Source organism: Sciurus carolinensis, chromosome 16, assembly GCF_902686445.1.
Source record: "Sciurus carolinensis chromosome 16, mSciCar1.2, whole genome shotgun sequence".
NCBI lineage: Eukaryota > Metazoa > Chordata > Mammalia > Rodentia > Sciuridae > Sciurus > Sciurus carolinensis.
This window is the reverse complement of record NC_062228.1, coordinates 51,891,856-51,912,735: the sequence shown is the minus strand read 5'-3', so window position 1 is coordinate 51,912,735 and position 20,880 is coordinate 51,891,856. Positions and strand designations below refer to the sequence as shown.

At 43.4% G+C, this 20,880-nt stretch overlaps 1 protein-coding gene across 1 annotated transcript; it reads right to left on the bottom strand.

Moving 5' to 3' along the window:
- Positions 1-6,479: 6,479 nt before the first annotated feature.
- On the bottom strand, positions 6,480-8,728 carry Tex101 (testis expressed 101). The gene is made up of 5 exons (XM_047527200.1): positions 8,665-8,728; positions 8,304-8,447; positions 7,992-8,174; positions 6,873-7,001; positions 6,480-6,709 (listed from the first exon to the last, which is right to left on the bottom strand). The coding sequence occupies exons 1-5, from the start codon at positions 8,726-8,728 to the stop codon at positions 6,480-6,482; spliced, it is 750 nt and encodes a 249-aa protein (XP_047383156.1).
- Between the last annotated feature and the right edge of the window lie 12,152 nt (positions 8,729-20,880).

The window sequence follows — 20,880 nt, the reverse complement described above, 5'->3', positions numbered from 1 at the left end:
GGCTCATGGTTTCAGAGCTTTTAGTCCTTGGTTGGTTGGCTCCATTGCTTTGCACCTGAAGTGAGGCTGAACATCATGGTGGAAGGGCATGGTGTAGGAAAGCTACTCAGCTCACGATAACCAGAAGGCAGAGAGAGAGAAGGAGGAGGAGGAGGCAGCCAGTGACAAGATATGGTCCCCAAGGGCAGGCTCCCAAAGATCCACCTCCTCCAACCATGCCCAACCTGCCTACAGTTTCCACCTTCTCTCAGTAGTCTATTCAGCTATCAGTGAATTAATTCACAGATGAATGAATGATATAGACTCTCACACCATTCCCCACACCAAAGATCCACCAGCAAATGGAGGGAGAGTTACTGACTCAAGATATTTAAACACAACCTCTGAGCAATGGTTGGCTCTCTGCTAAACTGTACTGAACCAGAGGTGATTCCCAAAACCAGGTTTAAAAGAAAAACAAGAATTCTTAATATCTGAGTTCAGATACCAGCAGTCACACACTGCAGGAGAGTAGGCTCCAGAAAATTGGTCCAGTCGAGTGACCAAACAAATGTCAACATAAACAACCCTGGGTTTGGATTGGAGTTAAAAATCAAGAGTAGTTACAATATATTACCTAAAATGTCCAGTTTGGGGGTAGGTGATGGAGTTAAATGGTAAAGCATTTGCCTAGCATGCACAAGGCCTTGGGTTTGATCCCCAACCTTGCAAAAGGAAAAAAAAAAAATAGGAAAAAGTGATACTTTACAGAGAAGATGGTCATGTTGGTCTCCATTAAAATTTAAAAAATGAAAATGAGGGTGGGGGTGTGGATCAGTAGCAGTGTTCTTACCTAACATGCAAGCCATGAGGAGAGACCCTGGAAAATAATGTTCATTCCTTTTAAATGCACTTCTTGATGAACATTTGGGTCATATACAGGTTTTGGCTATTACAAATAAAGCCATTACCAATATTTGTCCAAGTGTTCATAATGCAATCTGTTTTTATTTCTCTTGGGGGATATCTAGGAGTTGAATGGATGGCTGGGCCATATGGCAAAGATTTTTTTTTTATTTTTTACAAAACTGCTAAACTATTTCTAAAGTGGTTACATCATCTTATATCCCACCTGTGATGTCTGAGTCCAACTTTTCCATACTCTTGCTAACACTGTGTACTGAAAAACACAGAGCAATGCTGAAACAAATTGAAAACATTTAAATAAATAGGGGAATATACTGTGTTAATGAGTAAGAAGATGCAGTGTTGTTAAGATGTCAGTTCTCCTCAAATTACCCACAGATTCAACGCAATCCCAATCAAAATCCCAGCAGGGTAACTAAACAATCCTAAAATTCATTTGAAACGCAAAGGAAATAGAATAGCAAGAACGCTTTGCAAAACAAGAACAAAGCTGGAAAACCAAAACAGTACCCGCTTTCTAAAAGTTAAAAAAAAAAATTTAAGACAAGATCTTACTATGTTGCCAAGTTGGCCTTAAATCTGTGATCCTTCTGCCTCAGTCTCCCACATTGCAAAGATTATAAGTGCCACTGTGCCTACCCCAGGATCTGCTTTTAAGACTTGGCATACAGCTACAGTCATCAAGATAATAATATCGGCATAAAAATAAACAAATATGTCAATGTGACCTGGTATTGGGCAAAGATTTTTTACAATACTGAAAACATGATCCATAAACTTGATCAATTGAACTTTATTAAATTTGAACATCAGTTCTATGAAAGACACTATTAAGAGAATAAAAGGACAAGGTAAAAAAGTAAAAGACATCATTTTCAATAGCATACCTTGAAAATAATTTGCAACTGGAATATAAAAAAAATAATCAAAATAAAATGCCACAATTAAAAACAAGCAATATATTTGAATACATTTCCTATTATTTAGACCTTTGCTGTTCAGTATAGTAGCCATTAAATATAATAGTTGTGTTAAGGATATTTAGTTCCTAAAATGTTGAAAATCCAAATTAAGATGTACCATGAGTGTAAAATACACACTACATTTTGAACACTTAATATAAAAAGAAAGCAAAATAGCTCATTAAAATGTTTGCTTTGATTACATGTAGAAATGGTAATGTTTTAATATATTCAGTTAATAAAATATTCTATCATTTTGCATTTCAAGAGTATTATATGAATGGACTCATATGATCTTTGAGACTGACTTTTTTTCATTCAGCATAATGCCTTTAAGATCCAACCAAGTTTTTATTTGTATCAATAATTTTTTTTTCTTTTGTGGAGTTTGTTTAACATCCCCTTATGGTGAGATATTTTGGGTGATTCCAGTTTGGACTATTCCAGATAATGCTGCTTTGAACAATCATGTACAGAATTTGCATATGGTTTCATTTGTCTGGGATAAATGCCCAGCAGCATGACTACTGGGGAGTAGGGTAAGTGTATATTTAGTTTTATCATTAACTGCCCAACTATTTTCCACAGTGGCTGTGCCATTTTACATTCCCACAGCAGTGTATGAGAGGTCTGTTTTCTTAATTCCTCCCCAGAATTTGGTATGGTAATTTTTTTTAGTTATTCCAATAGTATGTAGTGCTATTTCATTACGATCTTAATGGCTAGGGATGTTGAAGGCTTTTCATGTTTTTATCAGGCATATGTATATTCTTTTCAGAGAAATGCTTTTTCATAACTTTTGCTAATTTTCTAATTGGAACTTTTTTGAATACATAGACTTGAGATTTTTTGTATTCCAGATATGAGTCCTTGTCAGATATGTGGTTAGCAAATGTTTTCTCCCAGTCTGTACCTTGTTTTCTCATTCTTTTAAGGGATCTTTCACAGAACAAGAGTCTTTAATTTTGAAGTCTAATTTGTCAATTTGTGGATTGTACTTCGTATTGTGATGAAGATTCTCTTCTATGTTGTCTTCTAACAGGTGTATAGTTTTTTATGTTTAGGTCTATCTTCCATTTTGAGTTAATTTTTGTGTATGGTCTTACCCTATGCTGTTGCAGGACTATTTTAAGAAAATACTATCTTTTCCTTATTTTGATTTTTTAATCAGTTCTTGGATTTTTAAGCTTTTGTTTCTTCAGCTTAAGTTTGATTTGCTCACCTTTTCCTATTTTTTACACATGGAAGTTGATGTCATTAACTTGATAATTCACTTCTTGGCTAATATAGTTGTTCAGTGATCTACATTTCCCTGGGTTCTGCCCTAGCAGTATCTCACAACATCTGATACTTTGTGTTGTCATTACACTTAAAATGCTCTCTGGAATGCTCTCTGGTCAAGGGGCAGGAACCAGCTCGTAAGAGGCAATGACTCAGGTTCTAGGGCTATTACCACAGGAGTTCAAAGAGACAAAAATATTTTAAAATTCAGCCTTGAAGTTCAAAGTAGGCAGAGATGATAGTTCTAAAGGCCCAACTTTTGACTTGCAAGAAATGGAATTTTTGAGTTTCAGTCTATGAATGAAGTACTTACAGGGTGACTATTGCAGCAAATAGATTTAAGAAGGATGTGCAATAGTGGCATGTGTAAAATTCTGGGATTTAGGACCTACCTCTTACTTAGTTCCTTGAGAGGAAGCAAGCCTATGAAGTTTTCTTTTCTCCAGACCTTGAGGAGAACTTTCATCAACTACATGGAGATGTTTCAGCAGCTTCAGATTCCTGAAGTTCCCTGAAGGCACTTGAGAGCAGTTGGAAGAGAGTATCTTCTGGAAGTGCCTGAGAGGGATGGCAGAACTTAAAAGTGCCCATGTAGATTCCCATCAGTGCCTACTCAAGGTCAACAGGTTCCATTTCAGCAGGAATAGAAGCTGAGTACCAGGCTTCAGTAAGACTTTGGACATGAGTAATGAAAGAAGAATGAAGAGACAAACCTATACAGTTGCTATTATGGTTTGGATATGAAGTGTCCTCCAAAGATTCATGTGATGAAGGCTTGGACCCCTGTGCAGTATTGTCCAGAGGTGGGGCTTTTGGAAAAAATTGGATCATGAAGATTCTGACCTCATCAGTGGATTGGTAGCTGAATGGTAGTAAAAAGCTATAGGCATGTGGGACATGGTTGGAGGAAGTAGGTCACTGGGGACTATATCATGTCCTGGTTCCCGACCCTATCCCCAGTTCCTGGAAGTTGTGAGTTGAAAAGCTTTCCTCGGCCATGCCCTTCTGCCATGATCTGTCAGTCTCAGAGCCTGCCCATCATGGACCAAAACCTCTGAAACTGTAAGTCAAAATAAATATTTCCTCTTTTAGGTTGTTTATATCAGGTATTTTGGTCACAGTGACAAAGAGCAGACTAACAGAGTCACCTCTTTCCTATCAGGACTGTAGCAAAAACTCTGGATGAGGAAAGTGGAAAAGGAAAGCCCTGAATTAACTGAATTTAAATCTGAACTGACTGAGAATACCCTGTGACTGAGTTTATTCAAATGGAAAAGTCACTATCTTCCATTTGGTAGAATGTGGGATTGTGATAAAATTATTTTAAAATAAACACTGTATTAAAATATTTTATATGTTTATGTAAAAATACTTTTTAAAATTTTGTAGCTGGGCACAGTGGTGCACACCTGTAATGCCAGCAATTCTGCAGGATGGCAAGTTTGTGGCCAGGATCAGTTACTTAGCAAGGCCCTGAACACTTTAGTGAGATACTTTCTCAAAATAAAAAATAAAAGTGAGGTGGGGGATGGAGATCTGGCTCAGTGGTAAAGTGCTTCTGAGTTCAATTCCCAGTACCAAAAAAAAAAAAAAAAAAAAAAAGTTTGTGGCCTAAACATTTGTATAAATTGTAAAAACTTCTTTGGACTATGATGGATGAAGCTTAAAAAACAAAACAATTCACAGACTGAAATTTTGAAAATTGTGTACTTTCTGCATTCACTCAGTAATATAAGCTGCCCTTCATGAAAAATGGCTATTTGTCTTTTTTCCTCTTTGAACTTTGAAATTAGTGCATTGAAAAACTGTACTTTACCCCCTTGGAATGCTGTATTAATGTGGTATGATTGCTACTTTTGTATTTCTTTCTGATGATGTCCTTCCTTGGCTGTTTAAAAAAATGTCTTCTTTCTCCCAAGTGTTTCACTTGATTGTATGGTTAGTCTGATTTAAAATGTTTTGCCTGGTTTCTCTTCAACATTTGCATATGGGGCTGGGGAGATAGCTCAGTCGGTAGAGTGCTTACCTTGTAAGCACAAGGCCCTGGGTGGGTTCTATCCCCAGCACCAAAAAAAAGAAACAAAAACATTTGCATACATAAGGTGAACTTGATAATACTGTACATAACTGTTTGAAATGCCTGAATGACCACTGACTCTTCCAAACTTTTCACAAAATATATTTTATCTGTGATTAGTTATTTAACTAGTAATATTGGCTAATAGATGACAAAAAAATTCTCATTTGTTTTCTCATTAATTTTGATCTAAAACATGTTTGCACTTTTTTTGACTTGTTTTATTAACACTGATTGGCATATTAAATGTCATTCTGAGTTTGCCTTTAAAAAAGAAAAGGGCTGGGGTTGTAGTTCAGTGGTAGCGCACTTGCCTGGCACATGTGAAGCACTGGGTTCAAGCCTCAGTACCACATAAAAATAAATTTAAAAAAAATAAAGGTATTGTGTCCATCTACAACTAAAAAATTTTTTTATAAAAAGAAAAAGAAAGTCAGAGTCCTATAAGAAATATCTAGTAGATTTTGTGCTTTTAGTTTTTGTCCCCACCCTCACCCCACATTTTACTTCCTCTGGATGCCTCCTGTATCATTTGAGTCTTTTACAGTTAAGATTCTGTGTAGTCTTGAGTAATAAGTAAATAAGCAAATGAGAATTTTCCAAACAATATTTTCCTCCTAAATCCACGACCACATTCGTCATATTCTGCCAAACCCTGATTTCTTCCCAAGTTCTGTCTATGGAAGAATCATTAAATAAGCCACAGAGAAGGGAGGAAATGCTTCAGAGCAGGTCAGGGACAAACAGGACATAGGGAGATGGGCCCCTAATCAGAGAATTTAGTCTTATTTTTCTCTTCTGCCTTCCCTCCTAGGAAATTATTAGAACCACAAAGCAGCTGACTTTGGCCAAAAGATTGTGCTGGGAGGGTTCTGGAGGAGGCTAGTCACGGTCCAGGTAGCAAGAGAAGTTAGCATATTAGAGAAAAAGGAAAACCAAACTTCGGGTCAAAATATCTAAGTTCATGTCTTGACTGTCCACAGCTCTGTAAATATAAAAAACTCAGTTAAGTTTTCCAAGTCTCAGATTCCCTGTCTGGAAAATGTATGAGTTGAATAAATTTTATTTCAGCACTAAAATTCCATTTCTAGTCTTGAAACATACACAAACCACAGTAGAAACTTTATTAGACATGTCAAATATATCCACAGCATCTCTCTCTGCCCTTTCAAATCTCTACCTTCAACTGATGACCAGTAGTCAGAAGCCTCAGGGTCAAAAGTTTTCTGAGACACAGGAACAGGAAAGCCTTCTCAGGAAAAATGGATAAGTGATTGCAGCAGCAATGGTAGCAATAACCCTAAACACCAAACTGAAACAAGAAGCCAAGTGGCCCCACTTTCAGTCTTTCGGGATTGATAGACAGACTGATGAGGACACACTTCCTTCACCGTCATGGGTCCTACTGCTGAGATTCTGGCCATCAGCCTGCAACCAATTAGGTTTGTACAGCCTTTGACCTCCACAGATGAGTCAATGCCTCCTATGGAACAAGGAAGGATGGGGAGACAGGAATATTTCAGGAAAGCAGTGGAGAATCCAATCCTCCCTCATCCTTGAAATTCTGAGTGCCAGCCCCTCTCAGGGTCTACTCAGATGTCTGGTTTTCCAGTCTCTGATACCATCAGATGTTCAGTTCACTTTACCTCCATTGAGCTCAATTTTTCCTCGATAGCATCGAGTTGTACCATTGGGACAAGGCAGAGAAGGAGCACTTAAACAGGTCCCCACAGCCACACAGGTTGGGCAATGGAGGGTTGTTGACATATCAGTATCTGGAGGGGGAAGAGAGGGACAATTCAGGACATAACCCACCTCTGAAGAAGTCTTTCCTTGCTGCCTTCTTTTCCCAAAGCCTCTCCTGCTGCCACTCTAATAAAGCCCATTACTGAAGCCTCCCCATCCTTCCTCAGCTGATTTTGTGTCACAACTCCATCCACAGGATTTCCAAACGCTCTGCTTAGGTGTGATGATAGATGAAGAGGACACTGCTCTAGCATCATTGTTTACAGGGAGAGAGACATGTAATTAACTACAACTCAGTATGTGCTATGTTCAAGATATAATGGCAAAGGAATGGAGGTAGACCTAACTACCTAAAAACCATTGAAGTAAATATTTTCAAAGAGCTGAAACCTGATTTAAGAGGGAGAATGAACAGAGGTTAGCAATGTAAAAATGGAGTTTTGGTGGGGGTAGCAAAGGAGATAGCAAGGACAAAGTCCAAGATATGTGAACCAGCTTGGTGAATTTGAAAAACTGAGAAGCTTCAGCGGTAATATTCAGTGGGTATGCATAAGTACAGTTGAACTGATTTTTTTTTAATGGCCAGTACCACCTCCATTGTTAAGGATTTGAATACTAGCCCCAACTAGAATATGATAAATGGAAAAGGGAAGTGAAGTTGAGAAGACAGACAGGGTCAGATTATTATAGGCTTTGAGGTCAAATGGAGGAATTGTGCTGTGTCATGTAGCAATGGAGAACCAAAATTGTTTGACAATGCCACCACCCTACTCAAAAACCTACACAGATATCTTATTGCTTAATAAATATAAATTCAGTTTACATTCCAGCCTTCACTGATGTCCCTCTATTCTGAGAATTGCTTAGACCCCAAAGGTAACAGCTTAGAAAAAGACAATTAATTGGACTGGAAGGTTCTTTTGTGTATGTGCCACTTGGTCAAGTAAGAACACAAAGAGGAAAGATACAATCTCTCTAAGTGTTCCTATAGTTTCTCTTAGCACCTATTTCCAGGGTACCTGAGGTCATTTCTGGTTTCCAAAAGTCAGCTATACTCTGTTGGCTGTTGCAAAGTGGATCCTCACAGTAGTTATTAAAGGATACTGCAGTCAAACCAGGAGGTGGAGTGTGCTTCACAAATGTCACTGACTCAATCAATTGAGGGAAGCAGCCCTTAGTGGCCAAAACAGCTGTCTTGGGCCCTGTTATGAGACAGGAGGAAAGGAAAGTGGATGGCAGGCCAAATGCTTGGACTGGGGAAGGGGAAACAACAGTGATAAGGGTAGAATAACCCCTTTCCCACCCAACCAACTGTTCCACTCTCGTTTTACCTGCTTTAATCAATAATACAGTTTCCTGGCAAAGTTCTCCATTGTCACAAGTATCAACTTTCTCTGTGGTCCAGTTAAATGTATGGGTTGGGTCATCTTCTACATTCACGTACACACCCTTATGACAATACATATGTTGGGCCACTGGGAAGAAAATGAGATAAAGATAAGCCCTTGCCCTTCTCTCTGGGGTCAAAGTCACTCTATTTTTTTCCCCCCAGTGCTGGGGACTGAATCCAGGGCCTTGTGCTTGACAGACAAGCATTCTACAAACAGAGCTATATCCCCAGCCCAAAGTCACTTTCACCATAAATCCATCCTCTGTGACCCAGCTGCTCTTTCCACCATCCCACATACTTACAGGTCAAGGAGGAGACTCCTAGGAGAAAGAGGAACAGGAAATCCTGGAAATGGTAGGCTCGCATGGCTTCTTTTAGAGAGTTGGGAAGAACTGATCAGGATCTGTGATTTGATGTAGAAAAGGCAACTTCCAGGTTTGTGGCAAAATCTAGGTTTTTTTTGGCAAGTACTGACTTTAGGGTAGACTGATGGTATATAAGTCTGTGACCTCTGAAGTCAGTCTGTACCTAACTTGTGAATTTAGGAAAGGTCAAAGTTTATTATACGTCAATTTCCAAGGCTGTAATTCTCAGACCCATTCCCTATAACTATGAAATCAGGCAACCCAATACCCTTAAGCTTCTGGATCCAGAAGTGTGGGTCCAAAGACTGTTCCCTCAGACTCGGGCGTCAAGTTTAAATCAGCAGTTTCTTAGGGGCCGAATATGTCAGCCCTTAGCTCCTAAATCCATCAGAACCCAGGATTCTGAGAGCTCAGCCCTACCCTACCTAGGGATCAGGGAATTGGGGTTCCAGCTGTTTAGTCCCTCAAGACCCAAATTTCCAAGCCCCAGTCTCCTCCCACAGACCAGGAGGTCCAGGCCCAGCCCTCCTCCCTCAGATCCAGAGGCCCAGGCCCAGTCCTCCTCCCTCAGACCCAGGGGTCCAGTCTAGGCTCAGCATCCTCCATCAGGCCCAGGGCCCAGCCCCCCAGCCCTCCTCCCTCAGACCCAGGAGTCCAGGCCCAGCCCTCCTCCCTCAGACCCAGGAGTCCAGGCCCAGCCCTCCTCCCTCAGACCCAGGGGTCCAGACCCAGTCCTCCTACTTCAGACCCAGGGGACAGGTCCAGTCCTCCTCCCTCAGACCCAGGAGTCCAGGCCCCCGCCTCCTCCCTCAGACCCAGGGATCCAGGCCCAGCCTCCTCCCTCAGACCCAGGGGACCAGGTCCAGTCCTCCTCCCTCAGACCCAGGGATCCAGGTCCAGCCTCCTCCCTCAGACCCAGGTCCAGGCCCAGCCTCCTCCCTCAGACCCAGGGTCCAGGCCCAGCCCTCCTCCCTCAGACCCAGGGGTCCAGACCCCAGTCCTCCTCCCTGAGACCCAGGGTCCAGGCCCCAGTCCTCCTCCCTCAGACCCAGGGGTCCAGACCCCAGTCCTCCTCCCTCAGACCCAGGGTCCAGTCCCAGCCTCCTCCCTCAGACCCGGGAGATCGAACCCCCAGCCCTTTCCTCCGACGCGGGAGTCCGGGTCTCGGCCCCTCCTCTCTCAGACCTGGGAGTCTGCCCCACGGCTTTCCGTTTCCTCCGAATCCAAGAATCTAGGTCCCCTTTCTCCTTTTTTTTCTCTCCCCTTTAAAACAGCAAATTCTTGCTGACTGCAAGATGACCTCACCAGACTCTCACCACGCCAAACATGCGGGCCGGTATTTCTCACACAATCTAGCTCCCGGCGACTCGGAAGGCGGGGTTGGCCTCTACAGGACAGGACATTCGAAGTCCCATTGGTTGACGCGAAAGCATTGGACGAACTCCATTGGATGAACCTGAAGAATCTCTGCTCCTCATTGGCCACAGAGAAGCCAATCCCTGGCTAGAAGGCGTGCATGCGCAGAAGGTGAGTAGTGGGCAACCTGGCTGAAGAGCACCGGCTTGGTCTTTGCAGGCCCAGGCATTGCAATGCAGGGTGTGCGGCGCATACCCAAGTGACCTTGCTTCTCTTTTTCTTCTCTTCGAGGTGCATTATCTCTGCTTCTCCAGTCACACTAGGAGGTTAAACCCTGGATCCTTACCCACTGAACCAAATGGCCTATCCAGATGACCTCTCATGTTCTTAGTCTTTCCCCTGCTCCAGCACCCATCCAGAATTCCTTGCCACTGGATATCAACTTGGCCTCCTCAGTCCATGTGCTAGGCCACTGCTCGGCCTAGCCTTCATTCTCCGACTGTATCATTGCACCATCCTCCTCCATCGTCTCCTGGAAAGCTGAATAGAGGAATGCCCTGTTCAGCATCACTTTGTATGTCCTTAAATTATATGTATGACCAGTAACCAAGTGATCACAGGTTGCTACCAGCCTCCTGAGTTGTTGGGATTACAGGCATGCTCCAACGCATCCAGCACTCTCTGGCTTTGATTCTGCCTCCAGGAACAAAATTACAGAAAAGATAGTGAGAAATCCACCTCAAATGCTGGGTCCCTGATGTTTGACACGCCCCCCCGCCCCCAGCCCTCTCATTGCTCAAGAACCTATGGGTCCCTGTACCAGCTGCCACCTCTCTCAGATGTGTGAACCCAGTCTCCCCATTCCCCCTTATACTTGTAATTCCAGACCCTCAACCCTTCCTACCTCAGACCCAGGAGTCCTGGCCCCAGCCCTTTCTCCCTCGTTCCAGGAGTAATGGCCCTTCTTCCCTCAGACTCAGGAGGCCAAGTCACTATCCCGCTCAATTCTTAATACCCAAATATAACAGGATGTAAGGATCCCTTTGTGATCCTTTAGAAATGATACTGATTCTGGGAGTTAAACTAAAAATAAGTGTTTCTTTTTAATAGAGAAAAATGTGACAATAAGAATTGCATTGGGGCTTGGGTTGTAGCTCAGTGGTAGTGCACTGGGTTTGATTTTCAGCACCACATAAAATAAATAAATGAAACAAAGGTAATGTGTTCATCTACAACTAAGAAAAAAAATTTAGAAAAAAAGAATTGCATTGGTAAAAACACTTAATCTTATGTTAATATATATATATATATATATATATACACACACACACACACACACACACACACACACATACACTAAGAGCTTACCAGTCATTAAAAGTACTAGGACTAGTTATACCAGATAAATACCATGTTGAAGGACACCAACTATCTCTTTCTCACATATGTTGCAAATAGGGCCAGCTAGTGTTATCTGTAGGAGCTGCTTTCTTGCACAAACACCAGGACAGCTGCTCCTTGGGATGCTGGTCATACAAGGAGCTAAGCAAACCAGCAAAGTGATGATGTCACTGCTGCTGTAGCCTAACTTACAAACCCCTCTCCCTGTGGTGACTGCAGCAGAATAGAGCCCTGTAGAGAGGGAAGTGTTCATCCAGCTAACCGCCCTTGGACAAGCACCAAGAAGGACAAAGGAACTTTCTTCTGGTGAAACAACAGAAACACCATGTGAAACAGGTACACCTGTCCAACCCATCGCCACTGTACTTTCTAGGGAAGTATCCAAGGCACCATGTGAAACGGAGGTGCACCTAACCAGTCTGTTGACACTGGATCTTCCCTGTAAGCATTTCTCAGTAAACCTTCCACCTCTCAGCCGGTCTTCAGGTGTCTTTTTTGGTCTCTCAGCACCCCATCCCACTGCCCTAGGATAACTTGGCTGTGGATATTACATTTGGTGCACCAATCAAGAGACCAGGGAAATTTCCATGGGCACCGGAGCTATGGTCATTGAAAAGAGGAGACAGACTGGTGTGCGCCAGCTCCTGGGATGACCTTCAACCCCCATGTGTGGGGTGGTGGTGACCATTATGGATGACAGGGGGCTACCATGTGAGTATACGGATGCCCCTCCCCATGGACTAGGGGAAATACTATAGTTTATTAACAAACAATATGATTTACAGTAAAGAAAGATTGGTGTACAATTATAGTAGCCATGCAGTGGCTCTTCATGGCAGTGCAGGCATCAATAGAGGCTGAGCTTCAAGTGGGGCCTGTGCCAAGTACCTGTGCTTTACTCTCTCCCTCCTCACCCTAACCCTTGCCCCCTTCACTGACTCCTGGAGTGGGGTGCAAGACTTTCACCCAAGTTGGGTGAAACAGGCAGGAATCTCCTAAATGCCCATGTCCAGAGTCACCCTCTGGGCAGAACACAGGGCCAAAGCAAGCTTCCACCCTCTGTCTGCCCCTCACTTCCCACTGGGAGCTGGCAGTGATGGTGATGGTACAGTAGTGACAGCTGGGCCCAAGTCCCATGCAGGTGACCACGCCCCACAGACACAAGTTGGCCACAGCAGAAGTAACAGTGGTGGAGGTAGAGGTGGAGGAGTGGGTGGCCAGAGCTGGGTCATTAGGAAGGAGAATGGAAAAGCCACCACCCAGCTCTGTGGGCCCAGCAATTCCTACAGCACTGTTTCTGCTGCTGCTGCCCCAGGGTCAAGGAGACAAGCACAGTATCAAGAGAGAGTTGTCTTAGAGAGATAAATACTAGTAGGCCCTACCATTCACTTGCATTCTGTGTGGAGTGAAAGGAAGGTATCAGAATTACCACGAATCTCTGGGAGAAGCACTTCAAGGAGTTCAATTGAAATTTAGTGGTCTGAATATTAAATTTAAAGATAATGTCTTTTCCCTACCTAGAAAAAGCATCTCAAGTGTTGTTCCAAATGGCAAGGGCCTGGGCTACCTGTTAAGTACTCAGGGATGGGTGGATGTGGGTAAAGCTAAAGGAGTACCAGCTGCTAGTATAGATAAAACCCAAGCTTTTGTTACTCCAACTCCCTTCAAATAGTTGCAGACACCTTTGGGATCATTAAGGTACTGGTGCCCCTTCAATCCATATTTAGCAGAGATGTTACACCATTGTGTCCTTTAGTACAAAGGGGAACACGGGACTGGGGATCTGAGCACCTTGAGGTCTTTTCTCAAGCAAAAATAGTTGTAAAGCAATTACAACTGTTGTGCATATTATTCCAAGAATGGCCCTATAAATGGACTGTTTCTAACTTGTTCCTATGGGTTTAGGTGGGGTCTGTGAGGTGGCATGGCAATAAATGAGTTCCCTTAAGATTTTGGTCACAGCTATGGAAAGGAGCAGAAACACCATATTGGCTCCATTGATAGACAGTTCTGTGCTATGTATTCAGCACTACAATTGGATAACTAAGACTACTCCAGTTACTGTTGCATGCATCTTCCTATCACAGGATGGTTGCAGGATGCTTTTAAGAAGCCCCATCCCAGATCTGCACAAACAGGCACAGAAGTGAAATGGCATGCATATTTACAGCCAAGAAGCACATTGACTTCCAACCTTTTAAGTGCAGAGTTACATGACATTCTGGAACTAGTCACATAGGCTAATGAAGAAAAGGAAGCATTAGACGATATTCTGTCATCCACCCCTTTGATGCAGAGTCTTTGTGCAGGTACAACCTGACCCAGATTCACAGTGGTCTTGGTGTCATCCATTTCCTTTAGGAATCTTGAGCAGTTCAATCATTGGAATCAGTTGTGACATCACATCAAAGACCATCAAAGCTGGATTCTGGGATTAGGTTGCTGTGACATAAAAGGGGTGTAGAGATACCCACCATGATGGAGAAAGATGGAACACAGGTGAGACAAGGCCTGTGGTGACATCACAATTGCTCAAATTATCACCGGTGGTAATAGCAAAAGAAAGGGGGGGAGTGGCAGGCAGAGGACAAAGTTCTAGTAATGGTCATGGCATTTTGTCACTATGGCAACAGTGGTGAATGTGTTGACTCAACTGGTTTCCTTGGATGATCCTAGAAAGCAACCCTGGGGAACAGGAGCAATAGGAAAAAAGACAATGTCCCATTGGAGATGCTAGTGGGCATTCAAAAAGCCTTCTTGGAACCAAGTCCCTTGACTTCTGTAGTCCCAAGGTAGATTGACTGAGGACCAAGCCCAGAGCCTGAGGGAAAGACTGGCAGAGTCTTGGACAGCAAGGTCAGGGTCATTAAAGTAAGTTAACATGGATACCAAGCTTGAAGAATCCATGATCAGACAGGCAGTCAGGCCTCATACGTGACCTTAACCTCTCTTGATTTGCAAACTTACGTGAAACTTGACCTATTTTTTATAAATGCCCATATAAAAGAAAAAAATAGAATTGAGGTTCAACCAATCAGAAGCAGTCAATAAATTTATATAACTAGAGGCTTCCAACAGCACCAACAAAACAAGACAACTGTTTAACTGCAACCATTCAAATGTTTTCTTTGCTTCACTTCTGTGTCATCCTATGGAAGCTTCCATCCAACGTTCCCTTGATGGAGCTTCCAACCTGCTTTAAGTTTGGAGCTGTCCAATTTATGAATCATGGTTTGTTCAAATAAACTCTTTAAAAATTATATTGTGCCTCAGTTTACTTTTTAAGGGTATTCAACCTCTACCAGACTGGTAAGATAAATGCACTGGTGGAAAAGGTCCGTGGCCCTCAGACACGGGACAGGGACCTTGGACAGACAAATCTCCAGCACATTGATTGCCAGTGAAGATGTCCTCCCCTCTTCTGCCCACCCCTGCACAAAACCTGCCAGGATGGTGGTGCCAGGGGCAGCTACTCACAAGGGAGGTTCACTTTGCTCCACACCCCCAAGAGTGAGGTTCCAACACAGGAAGAACAGCAGACATGATCCGTGGTGAACGAGCCACACACTGAATTACAGGACACCACTCTGCACTGGAATAAATCCTATAGTGTGTGTGTGAATTGATTTGGGGCCAATTATCCATTTGTTGCCTCTAAGCTGGGGATCCACTTTTCATCACCCCACTTGTGAAACAGCTAGGACCTCACCTTCCAAGTATTTCACATTGTGAGACTTGGCCAGTAGAGGGTGCTAGAGGAACACTGCAGGAGAAAGGGCTTCTCTTCCAGCCCTAGGAGAGAGGTTGAATTTTCTTTCTTTTTTTTTTTTTTTTTTTTTTTTTTTTTTTTTTTTTTTTTTTGCGGTGCTGGGGATTGAACCCAGGGCCTTGTGCTTGCGAGGCAAGCACTCTACCATCTGAGGTATATCCCCAGCCCAGAGGTTGAATTTTCTACCTGCCATCTACCCCTACAGTTTTTCTATTGGTGTATATTAATTATACAGAACAGTGGGTTTCATTGTGGCATATTCGTACATCTACGTAACATAATTTGATCAATTTTCAATATCCCCTCTTTCCCCCCCTCCCACCTTCCCCTTATTGTGCCATATTGCCAAAAGTAATCTGCAGATTCAATGCAATTCCCATCAAAGAATATCAATGATATTCTTCACAGAACTAGAAAAAAATCCTAAAATTCATGTGAAAGAACAAAAAATCCAAAATAGCCAAAGTAATCCTGAGCAAAACGAGCCATGTTGGAGGCATCATACTACCAGTTTCAAATTATACTACAGAACCATAGTAACAAAAACAGCAGGGCACTGGCATAAAAACAGACATGTAGCTGGGGTTGTGGTAGAGCACTTGCCTAGCATGTGTGAGGCACTGGGTTTGAGTCTCAGCACCGCATATGAATGAATAAAATAAAGGTCCGTGTAGAGCAATGGAATAGAATAGAAGACACAAAGATAGACCCACACAGCTAGAGCCATCTGATTCTTTTTTTTTTTTTATTGTAAACAAATGGGATACATGTTGTTTCTCTGTTTGTACATGGCGTAAAGGCATACCATTTGTGTAATCATAAATTTGCATAGGGTAATGCTGTTTGATTCGTTCTGTTATTTTTTCCCCTTCCCCCCCACCCCTCCCACCCCTCTTTTCCCTCTATACAGTCCTTCCTTCCTCCATTCTTGGCCCCCTCCCTAACCCTAACTCTAACCCTAACACTAACCCCTCCCACCCGAGCCATCTGATTCTTGACAAATGTGCTCCTTTTCTTTAGAATTCTCTTTACCCTTTAGTAGCTAATCCCCTCTACTAATTAATAATTTATAAAACTTTCCAAATTAATTTTAATGAGTGGTTTCTGATTTCTACCTGGAACCTGGCAGATATGGATTCTAAGGGTTTAAGATCAAACAGAATGAAGAAGGAGAATTGATAGAGCCAAATTAATGGGATTTGGGATTTGAGGTGTTTCCTCAAGCACTTGAGAATGACATTCCTAATCTGCTAGGGGAGTAAGTTAATATCTGGAGTCAATGCTGGAACTTCTCTTGCATCCTGGAGAGAGAGAGTTCCAAGCTTGGGGAAATGAGAAAGCCTGAATGGAATGACTGACCAGCCACAGACTCCTCCATCAGCTCCCCACCACAGCCCCTGGGAGGGATTAAGAAATACAAGGAGGAGGGGGTCTCAGGAGCTCTGTGGTTGCCATGACCTGCACAGCTGAACCTTGGAAACTAGCAAAGGGTGATCAGGGATTAAGAAAGACCCACAAACACTTATAGGGAGAAAACTAGGACCAGGTGGAACACCGTCCTCTGATGGAGAAACAGTGACCCAGAGCTAGTATGGCATATTTATTATACAGGTTTTATCATCGAAAGGTTATTCGTGGGAAAGTTTCTGCAAAGCAGACAGACTTGAGGGTCCTGGCATTTGTGAGACATCGTGGTTATCTTATTATGCCCAGAATTCTCTATCCCCAGCAGTTGGTGCCTGAGTTCAAGGTTCAGACTGATAGAGCTCCGTGCCTTTGCACAGAGCCTTCTCAGGCCAGCTGTCACCACAGCAACTGGGTGCAATCTTGATGTGCACCTTTGCACAAGAAGTTCCCAGTGCAAACGCAACCACAAGGCAGTCAGAGACCATGATCCAAGTCACCACTCTCCAACTTCTGAGGCAGAAGATGCTTATGGGAAATGATGTAATGGAGTTGGGTTCCCTGATCTCAGTGGGAAAAGAGATCTTGGAGTGACCAAGTGGTGACACTGACATTCAGAGACAAGGTGCCCTAATCCTTGAAAAGAGCTGCAGGGTGATACTTGATAAATACAAAATTTTCTTACTCTCATGGGGAGAAAACTAGCGTGAATCACCACAATGACCTCTCAGTTCCCAGACAGTCAGTTCAAAGACCTGGACTCCTGTGATTGAGAAGAGGCTAGGTCTGTTTGAGAAGGATCCTGAACTGTGGCCAAGGGTGTCAACAGTGAAACTTCCCCCATGCAGAGGGACCTGGGGCCATTCGACTGGGGGAGTAGGACACTGGTCAACGGGAGATTCCAAGGAATTATTTGTCAACAGGGATGCACTATGCACCATGCCAGGGAACAGATAGACCCACTCTCTGTGATTTAGGTTGTCTCAGAGTGTATCATTGTATAGGAACTGGGAAAATCCCCTATAACTTTTCCTGATTCATCCAGCAAAAGCCACTATGGTAGAAAAAGCCAAAAAGCAATTCTGGCACTATGTCACCATCACCCCTGTCAAAACAATAAATTAGAAGCAATAATGAATTCCAGGGGGAATTCCTGAGACTAGTGGCAACATTAAAGAATTTACCATGCCTGTTTGGTCATTGCAAAAGGATCAGGAGAGAGAATGACAGGTAGTGGCAAATGAAGGGGCAATGGCAGTTACAGCAGCAACTCTGACTGTGGCTTCTTAAAGATCTAATGTGCATTTTTTCTGTGTTTGTTGGCAGAGATAATCAGAAGAATTTCCATTCATATTTCAGGCACAAGAGCTGATATCCAGCCTCTTACTCCCTCTCCTGGTGTAATTCCTACAGGTCTGGGACATGTCCAACCTGAGAGAATTCGCTGCTCTTTGTGCTGCTGACATGAAAAAAGACACACATCCCTTAAGATTTGGGGAGTGGGGTGGAAGAAATAAAGCACATTTTGATATGGTCCTCTTACATGTTTGTCAGAGGACCCATAAAACTGCCAGTTTTGATGGGAAGAAATGATTTTACAGAAGCTCCAGGCTGGAAACCCAGCTGCTTTGAATCTCAGGGCACGTGACCAACAAACCCAATGTTATTAAAAGTTTCTGTAACATTATGAGAAAATAGTATAATCACATTGCAGAACCTCAGAGTTGTGGATCAAAGATATGTTTCCTTCTGCAGATAACTATCCCTTATGGAATCTGAATGCTTGACCATGAGACACCAAGGGCAATGCGATTTGAACTGAACATCATGTCCTAAGAGCTGTCTGCACTATTAAAACTTGACATTAGGTTGCATAGCAGCATCCTTCATCCATGTAAAAGGTATTATGGGATCAAGTTCAAGCGGGTCAGGGGCACAGTTGAATACCTTGCAGGTAGCTCAAAGTTCCATAGCACCTGCTCCTCCTGCCTCTACCTCCACCACATCTATGGGCTCCTGGGAATCCTCTGTGACCTCCTTACAGAGGAAGGAAAGTGAATACCAGGATTTTGCATGGATTATCATGGTGAGATATGGTGAGGGAGAGGGAGCCTTAGCACCATTTCTGCAGGGATTCAGGTTGGGCCACATGGTCAAGGACTCAAAAATAATAGAATTATAAAATGGGGACAGGGAAGCATGTGAACAGTCCTCTGGGATGTGCATAGAGTGTGTGCTATCCACGCTGCACACATTCACCTACTGGATTCCATCCACTGGGCAGGAGGCTCATAGTGTTGGTGGACGGTATCAGCACTGGCTCAATGGGTCCAGGTGTGAATGGCCATATGGGCAGGGATGCAGCCATGCATGGTTACCACAAATGGGCTAAGTATCCCCAAGGCTGACCTGACTGACTGTCCTCAGTGCCCAGTCCAGATGGAGACCAAGGTCAAGACCCTGTTATAGCATTATTCTACAGCCGGACTATGTAGCCTCTGCGGGTAGGGTAACCACACAGGACATACCATCATAGAGGACTATGCTTTATCTTACGGGAATAGACAAACACCATGGGTTCGTTTTCCCTCTCTGCACCTTATTCGGTGCTTCTACAGACACTGTCATTTAGGGACTTAGAGAATTCCCTATCGCTATGGTGTGCCATCCAGTATTGCTTCCAACTAGGGGATGCATCTTAAGGCAAAGGAGGCGAGGTAATATCACACCCTAGAACTCACCGACTTTCCCCGTTACCCCACTACACAGCCACAGTTGACTTATTCAAATGTTGGAATGGCCTATGTGTGGCTTATTAAGACACCAAGTAAGAGATGAGAGCCAGAAATCCAACAGGAAATGTTGCACATGTTAAACTCATGGCGATGTTGTCCCTCTTCCTCTGTGGCCAAATGCAAGGGTCCAGGATGTAAGGGAAGGTTAAGGGAGTGTCCTTCCCACTATTGGATCTAAAAACCCACTGAAATAATTTGGTTCTTGTCCCTATGACCCTGTGCTGGTGTGGTTGAAGAATCATATCATCCTTCTAATCAATAGGAAGCCATGAGTGTCCCAAACTGAAACCTAGCAAATAGGGTTGCTTTGTTGGTCAGGGTGGCAAAATTGATTACCAGAAGGAGGTTGAGTTGATGGGTTAAGGAGACTATGTTTGGAAGGCAGGCAAGACATTGGGGGGATATTTCTTTGACCATGGATATTTCTATTCCATGGATAAGTGCAGAAACTCAAGGACGACAAGACCATTCAAGACTCACTCCCCATATGAATGAAGACTGTTCAAACAAGGTGCTGGCAGGAGGTAAGGGACTATAGAGTGAATGGTGGAGAAGGCAGCTCTGACACCTGCTACCAGGACCCTAACAGCTGTTACGTTCTCTCCTCCCCACCTTTCTCTCACCATGGTATATGATGGTGGTCTAACAGTAGGAGGAGGGCTTCATTATCATTATCACATAATGTTACAATGAATAATTACTCATGGGAATTGTGTACCTTCTGTATGGAGGACTCCAACTTCCATCTGGAGAAGGGAAAAGGGTGGATATTGAGGGAGAAGGTGGTGGACTGTGATGGACACTTTGTCTCCTCCCCAAGATCCATCCTCCTCCCCTTCTTTCTCCTACTGTGTACTGTGAGTGGCAGATGCAGGGACTGCATCAGTGTGATCTCCTGCCTTATGGCTTCCAGATGAATTCAATCCATTAGGAGCTCCAACAGGAGACCTGGGGAGGACATTGGGTGAATTTCAAACATTAATTCCTCAGCCCCCTCCCTATAGCTCTCTCTCACTCTCTCTCTTTCCAGCAATGGCTCATTTTCACCCTTTCAGGCCTAGGATGGTAACAAAGACCCAGTGGTAACAACCCTGGGAGACTGTACGAACCCCTTTGATGTCAACTCCTCTCAGCCTCTCATGTCAGTTTTCCCATTACTAAACTGTCCTCCAGTTACTCAGATGAGGTGGGCCCTTGTTTGTGCTGGGACCCTGACTGATAAGGAAGAGTCAATGGCCCCAGTGCTTCTTCACCTCCCAAGACATGTTGATGCCCTAACACTTTGGTCTGCGACACACTGAAGGCTCTGCCAGCACCCAAGTTGGAATGAAGATATGAACCAGAACAAAGAAACATGAGCTTTGGATGGCAATTCTCTCCCTGGGTTCCTTCCCTCCCCTTACATAGAGAAATTCCAGTACTGGGAGA

Bases quoted from the DNA above. Each gene is read 5' to 3' on its own strand.
- Tex101 (XM_047527200.1), bottom strand. From the start codon at position 8,728: ATGCGAGCCTACCATTTCCAGGATTTCCTGTTCCTCTTTCTCCTAGGA. The intron at 8,175-8,303 runs GTAAAACGAGAG...GTCTCATAACAG, and splicing joins TGTATTATTGATTAAAGCAG to GGCCCAAGACAGCTGTTTTG. The intron at 6,710-6,872 runs GTAAAGTGAACT...CTTGTTCCATAG, and splicing joins AAAAATTGAGCTCAATGGAG to GAGGCATTGACTCATCTGTG.